This window comes from Homarus americanus, unplaced genomic scaffold (genome assembly GCF_018991925.1).
Source record: "Homarus americanus isolate GMGI-L3 unplaced genomic scaffold, GMGI_Hamer_2.0 scaffold19065, whole genome shotgun sequence".
NCBI lineage: Eukaryota > Metazoa > Arthropoda > Malacostraca > Decapoda > Nephropidae > Homarus > Homarus americanus.
The window spans coordinates 766,098-786,097 of record NW_024757463.1 but is presented as its reverse complement, the minus strand read 5'-3'; the positions used below and the strand labels follow the sequence as shown (position 1 = coordinate 786,097).

At 40.6% G+C, this 20,000-nt stretch overlaps 2 protein-coding genes across 2 annotated transcripts in view; both read left to right on the top strand.

Moving 5' to 3' along the window:
* LOC121857560 (Golgi-specific brefeldin A-resistance guanine nucleotide exchange factor 1-like) overlaps positions 1 to 1,865 on the top strand; it is a 34,179-nt gene extending 32,314 nt beyond the window's left edge. Inside the window, exons 19-20 of the mRNA XM_042353641.1 lie at positions 1 to 707; positions 1,358 to 1,865. The exon at positions 1 to 707 is cut by the window's left edge and continues 540 nt beyond it. Coding sequence (XP_042209575.1) covers positions 1 to 707; positions 1,358 to 1,519 — 869 coding nt within the window. The 3' untranslated portion in view covers positions 1,520 to 1,865. The remainder of the gene's footprint in view (positions 708 to 1,357) is intronic.
* Positions 1,866 to 2,321: 456 nt separating this feature from the next.
* The window catches only part of LOC121857531, a 40,714-nt gene continuing 23,035 nt past the window's right edge, over positions 2,322 to 20,000 (top strand). Inside the window, exons 1-2 of the mRNA XM_042353615.1 lie at positions 2,322 to 2,500; positions 8,993 to 9,872. Of these exons, the coding sequence (XP_042209549.1) occupies positions 9,783 to 9,872 (90 nt within the window). The 5' untranslated portion in view covers positions 2,322 to 2,500; positions 8,993 to 9,782. The remainder of the gene's footprint in view (positions 2,501 to 8,992; positions 9,873 to 20,000) is intronic.

The following is a 20,000-nucleotide window of genomic DNA, read 5'->3' as shown; positions in this document are numbered from 1 at the left end:
CAGACAGTGAAGACAGACCCAAATACCGCCAGGACTTAGAGACGTTCTGCAATAAGATGATCAATGACACACCAAGAACACCCAAAGGCCTGGTGTTCATCAGGAAATGGGGTTCACTCAGATACGCAGCCAACGTAGCGATGATCTGTCTAATGGCGGCAGATCTGGGCATTAATACACAAACATACCGTCAATTTGGACAGGAACAGATACATTATATTCTAGGGTCGACAGGGAGGAGTTTTGTAGTTGGTTATGGAGTAAATTCACCCCAAAGACCCCATCATGCTAGTAGTTCTTGCCCTAATCCGCCAGCAACTTGTTCCTGGGAGGATTTTGACTCCCCTGGGCCTAATCCACATGTGCTATATGGTGCTATGGTCGGTGGGCCATATGCAAATGACGAGTATTCAGATGACAGAAATGATTATGTAAGAAATGAAGTGACGTGTGATTTCAACGCTGGGTTCCAAACGGCCGTCGCTGCGTTGAAGGCTATTTCTGACGTCATTACTCCCTCTAACGTAACTACACCTGTCACTAGTAACCTCAACTCACCTGTAACAATCAACAGTGCTAATTATCAACTTGTGGAGATTGAGCAATGGGAAGGCAACTATCTAGAAGAACTCATCTTGACGGTTCCTTTCACTACTGATAATTGGACGATGGAACTCACCTTCTCTGACGTCATTGATAACTTCCAGGTGAGTCAATATTTTTTATGGGTTCTAAAATTTATCCTTGTATTTTCTTCATCATCTCCCCCTCCTCTCTTCTCCTCCTCCCTCTTCATTTTCTTCTCCTCTTTCTCTCTCCCCTTTCTTCTTTTCTCTCTTTCCTAGATACAGAAATAAATAGCTTCTTACACACATACATACATACACACACACATACACACACATATTTACTTATCCCAAATTATGCACACACACACATTAGTAGTAGTAGTAGTAGGAGCAGTAGTAGTAGTAGTAGCAATATTAGTAGTAGTAGTAGTAATAATAATAGTAGTAGTAGTAGTAATAGCAATAGTAGTAGTAGTAGTAGTAGTAGTAATAGCAGCAGTAGTAGTAGTAGTAGTAGTAGTAGTAGTAGTAGTAGTAATAGTAGTAGCAATAGTAGTAGTAGTAGTAGTAGTAGTAGTAGTAGTAGTAGTAGTACCAATAGTAGTAGTAGTAGTAGTAGCAATAGTAGTAGTAGTAGTAGTAGTAGTAGTAGTAGTAGCAATAGTAGTAGTAGTAGCACCATCATTGTTACCAAAGTATCGTACACAATTTCCCCAACTTAAATTAGAACACATAATTATTAAGATTATTATTATTATTATTATCTGAAATATTACTTTTAATCAAAGGTTTGGGATGCCAACGTTTCACCAACACATGGCACCATCATTACACTGACCAATAAGTACTACAACGGCAACCAATCCCAAGGCGCCAAACTGACCTTCGAATACTGGGTAACTTACAGCTCTGCCAGACCTACGATCACTTCTATTAAATTATATCATTAATAATCCTTGGACTAATGTCATAAAAACTAAAATGAATGAAAAAAAAAAAAGATTGATATATATTCTTTTGATGTTATTGAAATGAAAGATATGTTTAATTATGTTAAATTTTGGGATTATGTTAATTTTAATGATTTATTAGAGTATTTGTTTTGGTGGGAAATATTATTGTTTTGGTTGTGTTAATGTGTTTTGGAGGTAATTATCACATGAAGATTAGACACCCTTGCTTATTTGACCTGAAGAGCAGCGTGCCTAAACTTAATATAATCTAATCTAAGCTAAATTAATCTAATCTAAGCTAAATTAATCTAAGATACCTTGAATAAAGACCAAAGCCAAGGTATTCCATTGTTTCCTCTTTCCTGTGTGGTTCATATTTATCAACCAATTTATACTCATTTGCGATGTATATAGATTTATATAATGATTTTTCAGCATAGATATAGTGTCAGTGTACATATATATTTATCTAGAATACGTATATAAATTGAAATAGTTCTGTAATTATAAAATATCGTAGAGAATAGATGCTGCGCGGACGTCATCATTGCGCATGCGTGAGTTGCAGATGTAAACAAGATGCATTCGTAACTGAAAAAAAAATCCCACTAAGTAATCCTTCCTAGCGTTGAATTTACATATTTTAAACAATAAATAATATCCTAATCGTGAGAAAATGTAATACATGGTGTGTAAATGACTAATAAATGGCCTTTAAGCGTTTGACATTTACAAAGGGAATCTTCATAACTTGGGTATAATGTTTCAAGGAAAATCATGATCAGTTGTTGCTCGGCTCTCCTCCGGGCAGGTTGTGCAGAGTCAGTGGCTTCGCGCGCGTGTGTGTGGCCAGGACTTCGCTACTGTGGCCGAATAGTGTTTGTGGCCCTTTGTGGTGGCCAGCGATTAGTTAACAGTGCTCTGTGGCCAGGACTCTGACACCTACTCCTCCTAACTGGCTAATCTCGTCAATCTGTGGTAAGAGAATATTTTATATATATCAAATCACTAATCACATGAAAAATGAACCACAGTGAATACCAATGAGTGAATAAACCCAATCGAACCTAAATGAATAGCCAATCAAGTGAGGAAATACGGGATTATTATTCATGGTGCGTTGGAATTCCCTGCCAATGCTGATTTTACTGTTATACTTCGAGGAAATTCCCCACATATCATATAATCTAAATCATTAATTATAGACGATAAATAATCAAATAAATACATTAAATATCTTAAAGTCTTTGTAAATTATATATATTTAATTTATTTATTTAATCTCATAAGGAAACTAAGAGAATCTATCATTGATTATATTCGTATTAAAATAATTATAGGGTTTGGATTCTATATAATTTAACACTATTATTCCCCTATTCTATATAATTATTTCTAGTACAAGATTCTGATATATTATTCTGACGAGATATATAATCAGATGTATAATTAGACATATATAATCCAACCCTTTAATCCAGGTGTATAATCTAAATATAACTCGGGTAGATGTTACTAGGCGGTGACTTAAACAAGGTTATATCAGCAAGAAATTATAGCCTTGAGGACTTAGCTGTTATAGGTACCGTATATATATATATAACTTATACGCGTTCCTATAATCATACACCTTATAATAGAGTAAATTAGTAATATATAATTTTGTAGGATAAGTCATAATGATTATATATAGTTAACTTATTATACTATAGGCTATGGTGATATAATCGTTCGGTAATTATAGAGCCTATAGTGAAAACCTCTATTTAAAGGACTCTATAGGGAGGAAAGTTCGCTATATCTAGAGTCCGTTAAATAAGTAAACCCTCCCTATAACGGATTATATCGAGAAATCCGTTATTTAGACTATAGAGGATGTATATAATCGTTTTCTGTACTACTGGGACGTTGGTTCGTTCCCAGGTACCTACAGTCGACCCAGTTGTGGATGGGTACCTGACGTTACAGTTGAGGAAGGGAAGGGGGTTGAGTACAGTGTCGGTTTTGTAGTTAGATTTTGTAGTATTTTGTAGTATTTTGTAGTGACGTTTTGTAGTATTTTGTATTGGGATTTTGTAGTATTTTATAGTGACGTTTTGTAGTATTTTGTAGTGGGATTTTGTAGTGAGGTTTTGTAGTGTGGGATTTTGTAGTATTTTGTAGTGTGGGATTTTATGGAAGAGGATTTTATAACTGGATGGGAGCACCTGTAGACACGGCTAGGCCAAGAGTCACAAAAACCTGCTTAACTCATCTCAAGGCCAAAAACCCTGTGGGTGTGTGGGTGTGTGCGTGTGTGTGCGTTGGTGTGTGTTCAGGCCATCTGCAGTCGGTTAGTCTTGAGGAGAGTACAATTGTTTTTTTTTCTTTTTTGGCGCGCATTTTCCCGCCAAAAAGGGGAAATGGAGGTGGTTATTCCCGCCAAAAAGGGTGAAATGGAGGTATTGTTTGTTGATGTTTATTCCCGCCAAAAAGGGTGAAATGGATGTGGTTATTCCCGCCAAAAAGGGGGAAGTGAAAGTGGTAGTTTTTGGCGCTCCTTCTTGCCAACTAGCGTGAAGTTAGTGGCGTGGTTTTTTTGGCGCAGTTTCTCGCCAAAAAGGAGGAAGCGAAGGAGGTGGGTTTTTGTGGCGCGCATTCTGTAAGGTTAATACTGTACACTGACTTGAGTTACGTAAATTTATGTTAGTTTACAGGTTACGTTAATTTATGTTAGTTTACAGGTTACGTTAATTTATGTTAGTTTACAGGTTACGTTATATTATTATTATTATTATTACTATTATATCAACAATACCTTCATTCCATAAAAAATAAAATAAATAAAATCTTTTAACACACACACTCACACACTGACAATCAACAACAACCAACCATTCACAAATGTTCAAAATCCCCTCATATCAAACTCCACCCAGGGTTAATGAACCTTAAGTGAATCTCTATACCCCTTATATAACACATTAAGTCAAGTAGTGTTCTAAAGTGCAAGGTTGGCGGGAGAAGGTGAGTAGGTGAAGTGAAGATCGTAGTAAATAAGTGACAATCAGGGAGTTGTTTTCATTCATAAGTTTAGCCCCGTATTTTGTTTTGAGTGGTCAGCTGTTGAAGGGATTGTATGTGATTGTGATGATTGTGTAATAATAATAATAATAATAACGACACTACTACAATAATAACAATAACAGTCACTATAACAATAATATACTTTGGACTTCAATGCTCAGAGATTTACAAGTACCATGCCCTTAACTGATGCACACACACACACACACAGGGATGAATACACACAGGAAGAAGTGTATGAATGTATTTACAGGTATACATGTGTGGATGTTAGGGAGATGTATACTTATAATCAAGTACGTACATAGATTTTGGTGTACATGGATAATACGTACATGATTGTCAGTAGGAACCTTTGAGAATCCATCTTTGTGTGGTAGCTTAAGTGAGTCAGTTAGATAAGTTCTCACATCACCAGTTAGGAGGAAAACTTAACGTAGGAACCTTTGAGAATCCATCTTTGTGTGGTAGCTTAAGTGAGTCAGTTAGATACGTTCTCACATCACCAGTTAGGAGAAAAACTTAACGTAGGAACCTTTGAGAATCCATCTTTGTGTGGTAGCTTAAGTGAGTCAGTTAGATACGTTCTCACATCACCAGTTAGGAGGAAAACTTAACGTAGGAACCTTTGAGAATCCATCTTTGTGTGGTAGCTTAAGTGAGTCAGTTAGATAAGTTCTCACATCACCAGTTAGGAGGAAAACTTAACGTAGAAACCTTTGAGAATCCATCTTTGTGTGGTAGCTTAAGTGAGTCAGTTAGATACGTTCTCACATCACCAGTTAGGAGGAAAACTTAACTAAGGAACCTTTTGAGAATCCATCTTTGTGTGGTAGCTTAAGTGAGTCAGTTAGATACGTTCTCACATCACCAGTTAGGAGGAAAACTTAACGTAGGAACCTTTGAGAATCCATCTTTGTGTGGTAGCTTAAGTGAGTCAGTTAGATACGTTCTCACATCACCAGTTAGGAGGAAAACTTAACGTAGGAACCTTTGAGAATCCATCTTTGTGTGGTAGCTTAAGTGAGTCAGTTAGATACGTTCTCACATCGCCAGTTAGGAGGAAAACTTAACGTAGGAACCTTTGAGAATCCATCTTTGTGTGGTAGCTTAAGTGAGTCAGTTAGATACGTTCTCACATCACCAGTTAGGAGGAAAACTTAACGTAGGAACCTTTGAGAATCCATCTTTGTGTGGTAGCTTAAGTGAGTCAGTTAGATACGTTCTTACATCACCAGTTAGGAGAAAAACTTAACGTAGGAACCTTTGAGAATCCATCTTTGTGTGGTAGCTTAAGTGAGTCAGTTAGATACGTTCTCACATCACCAGTTAGGAGGAAAACTTAACGTAGGAACCTTTGAGAATCCATCTTTGTGTGGTAGCTTAAGTGAGTCAGTTAGATACGTTCTCACATCACCAGTTATGAGGAAAACTTAACGTAGGAACCTTTGAGAATCCATCTTTGTGTGGCAGCTTAAGTGAGACAGTTAGATACGTTCTCACATCACCAGTTAGGAGGGAAACTTAACGTAGGAACCTTTGAGAATCCACCTTTGTGTGGTAGCTTAAGTGAGACAGTTAGATACGTTCTCACATCACCAGTTAGGAGGGAAACTTAACGTAGGAACCTTTGAGAATCCATCTTTGTGTGGTAGCTTAAGTGAGTCAGTTAGATACGTTCTCACATCACCAGTTAGGAGGAAAACTTAACGTAGGAACCTTTGAGAATCCATCTTTGTGTGGTAGCTTAAGTGAGTCAGCTAGATACGTTCTCACATCACCAGTTAGGAGGAAAACTTAACGTAGGAACCTTTGAGAATCCATCTATGTGTGGTAGCTTAAGTGAGAGAGTTTGATACGTTCTCACATCACCAGTTAGGAGGAAAACTTAACGTAGGAACCTTTGAGAATCCATCTTTGTGTGGTAGCTTAAGTGAGTCAGTTAGATACGTTCTCACATCACCAGTTAGGAGGAAAACTTGACGTAGGAACCTTTGAGAATCCATCTTTCTGTGGTAGCTTAAGTGAGACAGTTAGATACGTTCTCACATCACCAGTTAGGAGGAAAACGTAACGTAGGAACCTTTGAGAATCCATCTTTGTGTGGTAGCTTAAGTGAGTCAGTTAGATACGTTCTCACATCACCAGTTAGGAGGAAAACGTAACGTAGGAACCTTTGAGAATCCATCTTCGTGTGGTAGCTTAAGTGAGTCAGTTAGATACGTTCTCACATCACCAGTTAGGAGGAAAACTTAACGTAGGAACCTTTGAGAATCCATCTTTGTGTGGTAGCTTAAGTGAGTCAGTTAGATACGTTCTCACATCACCAGTTAGGAGGAAAACTTAACGTAGGAACCTTTGAGAATCCATCTTTGTGTGGTAGCTTAAGTGAGTCAGTTAGATACGTTCTCACATCACCAGTTAGAAGGAAAACTTAACGTAAGGAACCTTTGAGAATCCCATCTTTGTGTGGTAGCTTAAGTGAGACAATTTGAAATCACGTTCTCACATCACCAGTTAGGAGGAAAACTTAACGTAGGAACCTTTGAGAATCCATCTTTGTGTGGTAGCTTAAGTGAGTCAGTTAGATACGTTCTCACATCACCAGTTAGGAGGAAAACTTAACGTAGGGACCTTTGAGAATCCATCGGCGGCAGCCATGGAGTCAGTTAGATATTGCCTCACATCACCAAAGTTAGGGAGAAACCAATTGGAACCTCTTCGAGAATCAATTGTGTGTAGCTTAAGGAAATAGTTAGATACGTTCTCACATCACCAGTTATATAAAACTTTAAATGTAGGGAACTTTTGAGAATCCATCTATGTGTGGTAGCTAAGAGGAGTCATGTTTAGATACTGCTCACATCACCAGTTAGGAGGAAAACTTAACGTAGGAACCTTTGAGAATCCATCTTTGTGTGGTAGAAGCTAAGAGAGTCAGTTAGATACTACCTCACATCACCAATAGAGGAAAAACTTAACGTAGGGTCCTTGAGAATCCATCTATGTGTGGTAGCTAGTTAGATGATGTTCACATCAAAGGAGGAAAACTTAACGTAGGAACTTTGTACTCATGTGGTAGCTATGAGGTTAGATACGTTCACATCACCAGTTAGGAGGAAAACTTAACGTAGGAACCTTTGAGAATCCATCTTTGTGTGGTAGCTTAAGTGAGTCAGTTAGATACGTTCTCACATCACCAGTTAGGAGGAAAACTTAACGTAGGAACCTTTGAGAATCCATCTGTGTGTGGTAGCTTAAGTGAGTCAGTTAGATACGTTCTCACATCACCAGTTAGGAGGAAAACTTAACGTAGGATTTGGTGAAGAAAGAAAGAAACTAAGAAAGAAAGAAAAGAAAGCAAATACCCCGTCACGTTACGCGCCAAAACACGCCAAGGGACTTCCTCATCTGGCGACATTTTCTTATCAACAGACCGGAAATGGCGAGTTTTTCAAGAGCCAGTGGCGATGTTGATTATTTTCAAGCAACGGTTAATGTTGCGTGTGTGTGTGTGTGTGTGTGTGTGTGTGTTGTGCTTTAAGGTGTATTATTATTATTATTATTATTATTATTATATTTTTATTATTATTATTATCGTATAAAGACATATAATTATATTTTTAAAAGACTAAACATTGATTCAGTATGAGAAAGGAACGTCCATGACAAACCCTGGGCATTATTGACCTTCCGGGGTAGCTATCAGGAAGTCTTCAAAAACTCTCTCGTAAATAAATAATTCCTTACTTTCAATAAAACTATTAATAAAAAACAATGTATTATTTATTATTTGGGAAGATAATACGTTATATATATATGGTTGGATAGGGTAATGGTTATATAAGTGTTGAAAGCTGTGGGTGAAAGCGGAAGTGACGTCACGGTCGGGGGATACGTACCTATTTTGTCCTTGAAATTTCAGCATAAATGTAGTCGATAGGATAACTTGTCATTGGAGAATTTGTATTTTTTTTGAGTGTTTGATTTATATAAGCCATCTGTACCTATCAAAATATTGTAGATTGTATTTAAACGAGAGAGATAGATAAACAAACACACACACACACACGTAAATAAAATAAGTCAATAGTCGTGTTCGTAGTATCTTCCTTAACATTGACCACAAGGACGCTCACGCACCCATAACCACAGCGTCAACAAACCCTCCTTATCCTTGTAGCTTCAATAACTTCCAATAGCGTATAATTGAGGAAACGGAGAAGACTGAAGTAAATTGAAGTAAATTACGCGCGTTGTGGCTCCATACGCTATCTTCCTCTATAATCTGTGATATAATAATTAAGAGTTTAAATCATAGGGGAATATTAATGTTGTTTTGGGTGTAATGTAATATCTAAATTATATTCTCGTGTTTTGATTATTTTATTTCTTTTTTTTTAGGTAATATGGCAGTTAATAATTGCCATAATAGATGATAAAACAACACATGAACTATTATGATTGAAATAATAGTCAGAAGCTTACGTTTGGTGTGTGAAGTGAATTAATTATTCCTATGGTGTCAACTCCAGTGATTTTCCCGCCAAATAGTGACTTTCCCGCCAAATAGTGACTTTCCCGCCAAATAGTGACTTTCCCGCCAAAACACAAACCCAAGTGAATCTTACCGTCAAAAAATAAGCAAAACAAAACGGAAAACGGAAATGCAAAAATCCGCCGCCCAACCTTGAAGAAATAACCCAGTGATAACGGCCCCTTCCTAGCAACCGGATTCACCAGCACGCTTACAAGAACCACCTTCCCATCATCCGGATTCATCAACAAGCTTATACAAACGCTACCACCTTCCCATCATCCGGATTCATCAACAAGCTTATACAAACGCTACCACCTTCCCATCATCCGGATTCATCAACAAGCTTATACAAACACTACCACCTCCCCCAGGATCCGGATTCACCAACAAGCTTATACAAACGCTACCACCTCCCCAGGATCCGGATTCATCAACAAGCTTATACAAACGCTACCACCTCCCCAGGATCCGGATTCACCAACAAGCTTATACAAACACTACCACCTCCCCAGGATCCGGATTCATCAACAGGCCTACGAAAACGCTAAACTAGCCCCAATAAAACCAAAAACGACACTCGGGAGAAACATAAAAGCCTCCTGGACACCACTGGAGGGTAACTGAGAAGTCCTTTTGTTGACATCGAGGAAAATCATGGAAAGTGAAGCAAGAAGAGAAAAATGGAGACAGTTTTCCTTAATTGTCGCTTTGCTGCTGTTTACATCACACAAATCTATCGCTCAGGTAAGGAAATTATCGCTCAGGTAGGGGAATTATCGCCAAGGTAAGGAAATTATTGCTCAGGTAAGGGAATTATCGCCCAGGTATAGGAAATTATCGCCCAGGTAAGGAAATTATCGCTCAGGTATAGGAAATTATCGCTCAGGTAAGGAAATTATCGCTCAGGTAAGGAAATTATCGCTCAGGTAAGGAAATTATCGCTCAGGTATAGAAATTATCGCCCAGGTATGGAAATATCGCTCAGGGGTATAGGGAAATTATCGCCCAGGGTAAGGAAATTATCGCCAGGTAAGGAAATTATCGCTCAGGTAAGGGAATTGTGTTGGTTTTGTTGCCTTGAATTTAATGAAGAAATATGAAATAGTGACGGTATTTGGATGTTTGTGTATTTGGGGATGTTAGAAATGGACAGACAGACAGATAGATAGACAGATACATAGATAGATAGACAGATAGATAGATAGACAGACAGATAGATAAACAAACAGACAGACAGATAGATAGACAGACAGACAGACAGATAGATAAACAGACAGACAGACAGTACATTACCCTGCATTACTCCACCTCAATTTGGTGTAGACAGGAAGTAACTTTGGACAGGTGACGGGAGGGTTGCTAATGATAGGTGCCAGGTATTTCCTAGTGTGAAGTCTGTCTGTCTGTCTACGTGTCTCTCTGTTTATGTATCTCTCCTTCCTCCTTCCCTCCTTCCCTCCTTCCTCCTTCCCTCCTCCTTCCTTCCCTCCTCCTTCCCCTCCCTCACCTCAGGAACAGGTCATCTGCTCCTAACTAACCTTTGACCTTGAATAAATCATATGGGTGTTGTAATCTCTCTCTCCCCCCCCCCCCCTCCTCTCTCTCTCTCATTTCTTTGTCTTCTGTGCGTTGTGTATGTGTGTGTGTGTGTGTGTGTGTGTGTGTGTTTTGTCTCTGTGTGTCTGTGTGTATAAAATATTTTTTTTTTCTGATTATCAGTTAGTGTTAGGTGTAATAATAATAATAATAATAATAATAATATAATAATAATAATAATATAATAATAACAATAATAATAATAATAATAATAATAATAATAATAATAATAATAATAATAACAATAATAATAATAATAATAATAATAATAATAATAATAATAATAATAATAATAATAATAATAATAATAATAATAATATAATATAATAATAATAATAATAATAATAATAATAATAATAATAATAATAATAATAATAATAACAATAATAATAATAATAACAATAATAATAATAATAATAATAATAATAATAATAATAATAATAATAATAATAATAATAATAATAATAATAATCATTTACGAACGCGAATTAGTACCGAATATGACCACTGTTTACAGATGGCGTTCATACAGGTGTTTAAAGAGTGACATTAATCCTTCCATGAGAATAATCCTCAAATATCCAAGTTTAGATTATAAAACAAACTGGATTATCAACACCGGAAGGATGAGAGAGGATTATTCTCGTCATAGTTGAGGTGAGAGAACGAGAGATACGAATGGGGCAGTTATTTCCGGTAGTCGTAGTTCATGGTCGGTTAAAGTGATTCCAGCGCTTATAACTATTAACTAACTATCTTTTACTGTTGTTATTGGTAATGTGAGTTAATTGGGGGTAATTAATATATCAGAGGTTATTAGAGGTCATGGGTTAAGGTTCAATAAGCTATAAAATCCAGAAAATTTTTAGGGTGATTTTTTTTTACTTGAGTGGATGATGATAATGTAGTTTATACAACCTAAAATAATAATGTTAATGATGATGATAATGAGAGAATAAGTAATTATATTTAACTAACACTATACTAACAATACTACTACTATTTAATACTACTAATTTTACTACGACTACAAATTTTACTTCTACTACTACTACTAATAATAATAATTTAACTACTACTAATTTTACTACTGCTACCACTAATTCTACTACTACTACTACTATTAATTCTACTACTACTAATACATACTACTAATTCTACTACTACTACTAATTTTACAACTATTTCTACAAACAATTCAATAAAACAAATAGGCAGTTCATCTCGTTCGTGGTTCTATTCCAACATGTTTCATTATAGCTAAAAAAAAAATAATATAAAATACAAAAATCTCTTACATCATCTTGCCACAGGGTCAAGACGAGGCTATAATGACCTTTGACCTCTTAAAAAACGTCTGGATCAAGTACTATAAAGGCTACTGTGTATAAATAATGTATATAAGTATTTGTATGACTGTAATGATAACGTAAAGGAATGACAAAGGTTTTAATGAGAGGGTAGAGCAGCATGATACACCCCCTATGATAGCTGGAAGTACACTGAGGATGTGTAAGGGTGTCCAGGTACGATATGTTGGGCAGTGAGGGAGAGACACCTGGCAGCGTGTCCCTCCCTCCTCCACCCCGTTGGCTGGTGTTCAGGGTCGACCAGTTGTGACGTTATCCAAGGTTATATATTAAACTATTATTACCCGGTGATGTGCCTGGCTACATGGCTCTGAGTACGTGAGGTGTTTCAGTCAATCCAGAGTACGGGGGTTCGATGATTTTTTTAAGTTATGGTTTGGATTAAAAAAAAAAAGATTTATCGTACATCATTTGTTATTCAGGTGTTATATATTTACCTGTAATTAACGACGATAACACCTGGATATCGTAATCAAGCCTGGCTTCTTGGTTGTTAATCTCAATATTTCTCACGAGTACAAGGGTTCGAACGTCCCATTGACTCGTATTTACGTTAGATATATAATTATCGTTTGTTTACATAATTAAGTTGGTGATCGTATTAAGGTGAGGTTATTATCGTGTGTGTGTGTGTGTGTGACCGCTTGGTGTGTGTGTGTCTGACCGCTTGGTGTGTGTGTGGCCTTGGTGTGTGTGTGTGACCGCTTGGTGTGTGTGTCTGACCGCTTGGTGTGTGTGACCGCTTGGTGTGTGTGTGTCTGACCGGCCCCTTGGTGTGTGTGTGTGGCCCCTTGGTGTGTGTTTGTGGCCCCTTGGTGTGTGTGTTGTGGCCCTTGGTGTGTGTTGTGGCCCCTTGGTGTGTGTGTGTGGCCCCTTGGTGTGTGTGTGACCGCTTGGTGTGTGTGTGTTTGTCTTGGTGGCCTTGGTGTGTGTGTGTCCGCTTGGTGTGTGTGTGTGGTCCCTTGGTGTGTGTGTGGCCTTGGTGTGTGTGTGGCCCCTTGGTGTGTGTGTTTGTGGCCCTTGGGTGTGTGTGTGGCCCCTTGGTGTGTGGCCCCTTGGTGTGTGTGTGTGTGGCCCCTTGGTGTGTGTGGCCCCTTGGTGTGTTGTGGCCTTGGTGTGTGTGTGGCCTTGGTGTGTGTGTGTGGCCCCTTGGTGTGTGTGTTGTGGCCTTGGTGTGTGTGTGTGCCTTGGTGTGTGTGGCCCCTTGGTGTGTGTGTGTGGCCCTTGGGTTGTGTGTGTGTGTGTGTGGCCTTGGTGTGTGTTTGGCCCCTTGGTGTGTGTGTGGCTTGGTGTGTGTTGTGGCCCCTTGGTGTGTGTGTGTGGCCCTTGGTGTGTGTGTGGCCCCTTGGTGTGTGTGTGGCCCCTTGGTGTGTGTGTGTGACCGCTTGGTGTGTGTGTGTGGCCCCTTGGGTGTGTGGCCTTGTGGTGTGTGTGTGGCCCCTTGGTGTGTGTTTGTGACCGCTTGGTGTGTGTGTGTGGCCCCTTGGTGTGTGTGCCTTGGTGTGTGTGTGTGTGGTGTGTGTGGCCCCTTGGTGTGTGGCCTTGGTGTGTGTGTGTGGCCCCTTGGTGTGTGTGTGTGGCCCTTGGTGTGTGTGTGGCCCCTTGGTGTGTGTGTGTGGCCCCTTGGTGTGTGTGTGGCCCCTTGGTGTGTGTGTTTGTGGCCCCTTGGTGTGTGTGTGTGTGTGTGGCCCCTTGGTGTGTGTGGCCCTTGGTGTGTGTGTGGCCCCTTGGTGTGTGTGTGTGGCCCCTTGGTGTGTGTGTGGTCCCTTGGTGTGTGTTTGTGGCCCCTTGGTGTGTGTGTGTGGCCTTGGTGTGTGTGTGTGGCCCCTTGGTGTGTTTGTGTGGCCCTTGGTGTGTGTGTGTGGCCGCTTGGTGTGTGTGTTGTGGCCTTGGTGTGTGTGTGGCCCCTTGGTGTGTGTTTGTGGCCCTGGTGTGTGTGTGTGGCCTTGGTGTGTGTGTGTGTGTGTCCTGGTGTGTGTGTGTGACCGCTTGGTGTGTGTGTTTGTGGCTCCTTGGTGTGTGTGTGTGGCCCCTTGGTGTTGTGTGTGTGACCGCTTGGTGTGTGTGTGTGGCCCCTTGGTGTGTGTGTGGTTGTGTGTGTGGCCCCTTGGTGTGTGTGTGTGGCCGCTTGGTGTGTGTGTGTGCTGTGTGTGTGTGGCCCTTGTTGTGTGTGGCCTTGGTGTGTGTGTGTTGTGGCCCTTGGTGTGTGTGTGTGGCCCCTTGGTGGTGTGTTTGTGGCCCCTTGGTGTGTGGCCCTGGTGTGTGGTGGCCCCTTGGTGTGTGTGTGTGGCCCCTTGGTGTGTGTGTGTGGCCCTTGGTGTTGTGTGTGTGGCCCTTGGTGTGTGTGTGGCCCCTTGGTGTGTGTGTGGCTGGTGTGTGTGTGTGTGGCCCTTGGTGTGTGTGTGGCCTTGGTGTGTGTGTGGCCCCTTGGTGTGTGTGTGGCCTTGGTGTGTGTGTGTGGCCCCTTGGTGTGTTTGTGTGGCCCTTGGTGTGTGTTTGTGACCCTTGGTGTGTGTGGCCCCTTGGTGTGTGTGTGGCCCCTTGGTGTGTGTGTGGCCCCTTGGTGTGTTTGTGTGTGGCCCCTTGGTGTGTGTTTGTGACTGCTTGGTGTGTGTGTGTGCCCCTTGGTGTGTGTGTGGCTCCTTGGTGTGTGTGTGTGGCCCCTTGGTGTGTGTTTGTGGCCCTTGGTGTGTGTTTGGCCCTTGGTGTGTGTGTGGCCCCTTGGTGTGTGTGGCCCTTGGTGTGTGTGGCCTTGGTGTGTGTGTGGCCTTGGTGTGTGTTTGTGCCGCTTGGTGTGTGTGTGGCCCCTTGGTGTGTGTGTGTGGCCCCTTGGTGTGTGTGTGTGGCCTTGGTGTGTGTGTGGCCCCTTGGTGTGTGTGTGTGGCCTTGGTGTGTGTTTGTGGCCTTGGTGTGTGTTTGGCCCCTTGGTGTGTGTGTGTGGCCCCTTGGTGTGTGTGTGTGGTCCCTTGGTGTGTGTGTGTGGCCCCTTGGTGTGTGTGTGTGGCCCTTGGTGTGTGTGTGTGGCCCTTGGTGTGTGTGTGTGTGGCCCCTTGGTGTGTGTGTGGCCCCTTGGTGTGTGTGCTGGCCCCTTGGTGTGTGTGTGTGGCCCCTTGGTGTGTGTGTGTGGCCCCTTGGTGTGTGTGTGTGGTCCCTTGGTGTGTGTGTGTGGCCTTGAATTTGTGTGTGTGGCCCTTGTTGTGTGTGTTGGGTGTGTGGCCCCTTGGTGTGTGTGTGTGGCCTTGGTGTGTGTGTGGCCCCTTGGTGTGTGTGTGTGGCCCCTTGGTGTGTGTGTGTGGCCCTTTGGTGTGTGTGTTTTGTGGCCCTTGGGTGTGTGTGTGTGGCCCCAGGTGTGTGTGTGGGGCCCTTGTGTGTGTGGCCCTTGGTGTGTGTGTGTGGCCTTGGTGTGTACTAGTAGTATGTATGAATATAATGTTACTGTGTGTATACTAATATTTATTTTGTATACTGTGTGTGTGTGTGTGTACGTGTGTGTGTGTGTGTGTGTACGTGTGTTGGTATGTATGTAAGTGTTGTTTTAAATAATCTGTCTGTCTGTCTGTCTGTCTCTAGCTTGGCATTATGACTGTCTATCTGTCTAATAGTCTATCTGTCTCTAGCTTGGCATTAATGACTGTCTATCTGTCTATCTGTCTAATAGTCTGTCTGTCTCTCAATAGGTTTGTTTTTGCGTCTAATCTATCTGTTTTATGGTTAAGTTAAATTAAGTTTGGTTAGCTGAGGTTAGGTTAGGTTAAATTAAGTTAGCTGAGGTTAATTTTGGTTATATTAGGTTAAATTAAGTTAGCTGAGGTTGGTAAATTGTTAGCTGAGGTTAATTTTGGTTATATTAGGTTAAATTAAGTTAGCTGAGGTTAGGTTAGGTTATATTAGGTTAAATTAAGTTAGCTGAGGTTAGGTTTGGTTATATTAGGTTAAATTAAGTTAGCTGAGGTTAATATTGGTTAGGTCATTAATACACCTACAATATACGGTACGATAACTCCTACAGCTAACTCTGCCGGCAACACTCGTCCGCCCGCGCAGTCCTCAAGGTCGGGACAAGCCGTGATGGCCGCTTGAGCAACTTGTCTTTAAATCTCTCTCATATTTTGTTTCCCCGAGGTTATTTGTCCTCGTGGTGATGTGCCGTTATATTGTGGCGTTAGGGGAGCTTCTTGTGGTTTTAGAGGGCGCCATTAACTAGAGGGGGGTTTATATGGATGATTACGTGGATAACAGACCATTAGATTACATTAACTAGAAGGGGTTTAGTGGACGATTGACGCCATTAACTAGTGGTGGTGAGTTGAGATGGACGATTAGACGCCATTAACTGGTGGTGAGTTGAGATGGACGATTAGACGCCATTAACTAGTGGTGGTGAGTTGAGATGGACGATTAGACGCCATTAACTGGTGGTGAGAGATGGACGATTAGACGCCATTAACTAGTGGTGGTGAGTTGAGATGGACGATTAGACGCCATTAACTAGTGGTGGTGAGTTGAGATGGACGATTAGACGCCATTAACTAGTGGTGGTGAGTTGAGATGGACGATTAGACGCCATTAACTAGTGGTGGCGAGTTGAGATGGACGATTAGACGCCATTAACTAGTGGTGGCGAGTTGAGATGGACGATTAGACGCCATTAACTAGTGGTGGTGAGTTGAGATGGACGATTAGACGCCATTAACTAGTGGTGGCGAGTTGAGATGGACGATTAGACGCCATTAACTAGTGGTGGTGAGTTGAGATGGACGATTAGACGCCATTAACTAGTGGTGGTGAGTTGAGATGGACGATTAGACGCCATTAACTAGTGGTGGCGAGTTGAGATGGACGATTAGACGCCATTAACTAGTGGTGGCTACTTTAGATTGCTTAGTTCACCTGTTGTTGATTTGATACCTTGATGATTTCTGTGTGGTTAGGTTACGTGATTTCTGTGTGGTTAGGTTACGTTGGGTTAGGGTTGGGTTTGGTTAGGTTAGATTGTGTTTGGTTAAGTTAGGTTAAATTAGGTTTAGCATTGGGTTAAGTTAGGTTAGGTTACGTTGGGTTAGGTTAAGTTAGGTTAAATTAGGTTTAGCATTAGGTTAAGTTAGGTTAGGTTAAGTTAGGTTAAATTAGGTTTAGCATTAGGTTAAGTTAGGTTAAATTAGGTTTAGCATTAGGTTAAGTTAGGTTAGGTTAAGTTAGGTTAAAGTCCCTATCAACAAAACCCCAACTTCAAGGCATACATGACGTCATCCAGGGGTCAGGTCACATACATTGGGTGACTCGTGAAACACCACTAAACACGTCACCGGGTCTTTGTGTTGACAGCAATACTCCGAAGTCCTTGTATTCCTCCACTGGTGACCTCTGTTGATCCAGGTCATGTAAAAGACTTTCTTGTTCCCCCTTGTTCCAGGTTGTGTAAAAGCTGCCACGGTTTGGTTAGGTCAGGTTGGTGTGGTTAGGTTTGGTTTGGTTAGGTTTGGTTTGGTTAGGTTAGGTTTGGTTAGGTAGGTCAGGTTGGTGTGGTTAGGTTAGGATGGTATGGTTAGGTTAGGATGGTATGGTTAGGTTAGGATGGTATGGTTAGGTTAGGATGGTATGGTTAGGTTAGGATGGTATGGTTAGGTTAGGGGCTCTGCATTGTCGTTTCCATTTTCTGAAGTATATGAGAATGGAGGAAACAGTAACTATTGGCCCATACTAGGCAGTCCTAACCTAACCTAACTACACCAACCTAACCTAACCTTACGACTCTGTCTCCTGGATGACCCGGCACATTAGACACAATATATCTAGTTTCAAACAGTTGCTAATATGTTTTGGAGTTCCCGGTTGAACACTCCGTCTTTAAGTTGGATAAGTTTAGGTTTACGAGGGAGATAGGAAGGAACTGGTTCACAAATAGGGTGGTGGACGAGTGGAACAAGCTTAGCAACTTTGTAGTAAGTGCTGGAACGCTGGAAAGTTTTAAAAGGAGGCTGGATAGATTCATGGATGATAGAGAATGGTAGTAACTCTGGACAGGGCTGCCATGCACAGACCAACCAGACTATTGCAGACTCCTTATTTTCTTATGTTCTTATGTCTATGTAGCCGTGACAGCTGTGTAGATTACCGGGCTATTCAACCGGTTCCGGTAAAATATGTACACGGTATTATATTCATAGTTTTGTCTAGATTTTTTTGGTCGAATCGTCTCAAATATTTCCTGTAAGACCTTGAATGTAAAACAGAGTAACCTTGTGAGAGCCTTGGGAGAGAGTCTTAGTGTTAAGGTAGAGTCTCAGTGTTAAGTGAAGGTATCTAGTTAAGGTAGAGTCTCAGTGTTAAGTGAAGGTATCTAGTTAAGGTAGAGTCTCAGTGTTAAGTGAAGGTATCTAGTTAAGGTAGAGTCTCAGTGTTAAGTGAAGGTATCTAGTTAAGGTAGAGTCTCAGTGTTAAGTGAAGGTATCTAGTTAAGGTAGAGTCTCAGTGTTAAGTGAAGGTATCTAGTTAAGGTAGAGTCTCAGTGTTAAGTGAAGGTATCTAGTTAAGGTAGAGTCTCAGTGTTAAGTGAAGGTATCTAGTTAAGGTAGAGTCTCAGTGTTAAGTGAAGGTATCTAGTTAAGGTAGAGTCTCAGTGTTAAGTGAAGGTATCTAGTTAAGGTAGAGTCTCAGTGTTAAGTGAAGGTATCTAGTTAAGGTAGAGTCTCAGTGTTAAGTGAAGGTATCTAGTTAAGGTAGAGTCTCAGTGTTAAGTGAAGGTATCTAGTTAAGGTAGAGTCTCAGTGTTAAGTGAAGGTATCTAGTTAAGGTAGAGTCTCAGTGTTAAGTGAAGGTATCTAGTTAAGGTAGAGTCTCAGTGTTAAGTGAAGGTATCTAGTTAAGGTAGAGTCTCAGTGTTAAGTGAAGGTATCTAGTTAAGGTAGAGTCTCAGTGTTAAGTGAAGGTATCTAGTTAAGGTAGAGTCTCAGTGTTAAGTGAAGGTATCTAGTTAAGGTTGTCGTATTTTCAGATCATCGTACGCTCCTCGTTTTGTGGTTTTTTGGAGCGAATCGTCCATAATTTGGGTTCGTATCTCCCCGACAGGACGTAAAGCATCAATGATGATCTTGATGGCTCATGAAAACCTTGGAGGGAGCCATAAATGTGACGCTAAAACTCCATAAGCGATCCCTTGCCGCTATACCAACGCCAGCATGTAAACACGCCCTGAAGGTCGCCATTGTTGAGAAAATTACCACGAACACACCTCAAATCCACATTCTTTTATTAACAAACCACAAACAATTATTCTTTATCTTACTAAACATTATTAAAATACCATAGATTTATTTTTTAATCGTAAATAAAGGTTAAATATGAATCTGTTACTTGATAAATGATAAAAATTTTAAATCGATGTTCGTGGTATATTTCGAACAGTGAGAAGGCCAATATCACGGCAGGGGATACGTACCAAGGACAAGATTTTTTTTTGATATATTTAGTTCAAGGTGGAGGTATTTTGTCGCTACGAGAGAGAGTAGAGTAATTTGTCCTTATTTTAATGTGACAACTTGAAGGTTAAAACTATTTGTGTGTACTGTGTGTGTGTGTGTATTTCTACTTGTGTGTATGTGTGTGTATTTCTATTTGCGTGTATGTGTGTGTATTTCTACTTGTTGTGTTACTACTATTTCCTGCTACCACCACGACTACTACTACTATTACCTTTTTTTTTTTTTTTTAAACATGGCCTCCAGCCTCCCAATAGCCACACCTTCGCCACCATTTATTGCAGCAATATTAACTATCTAATACATAACTATCTATATATTTAAAATTGATTGAGCCGCAGATCGATGCTACTACTATTACTACTACTACTACTACTACTGTGTACATGTAGGTTGCGTTATGTGCGTATGAGTTGTTCGTGTTATGT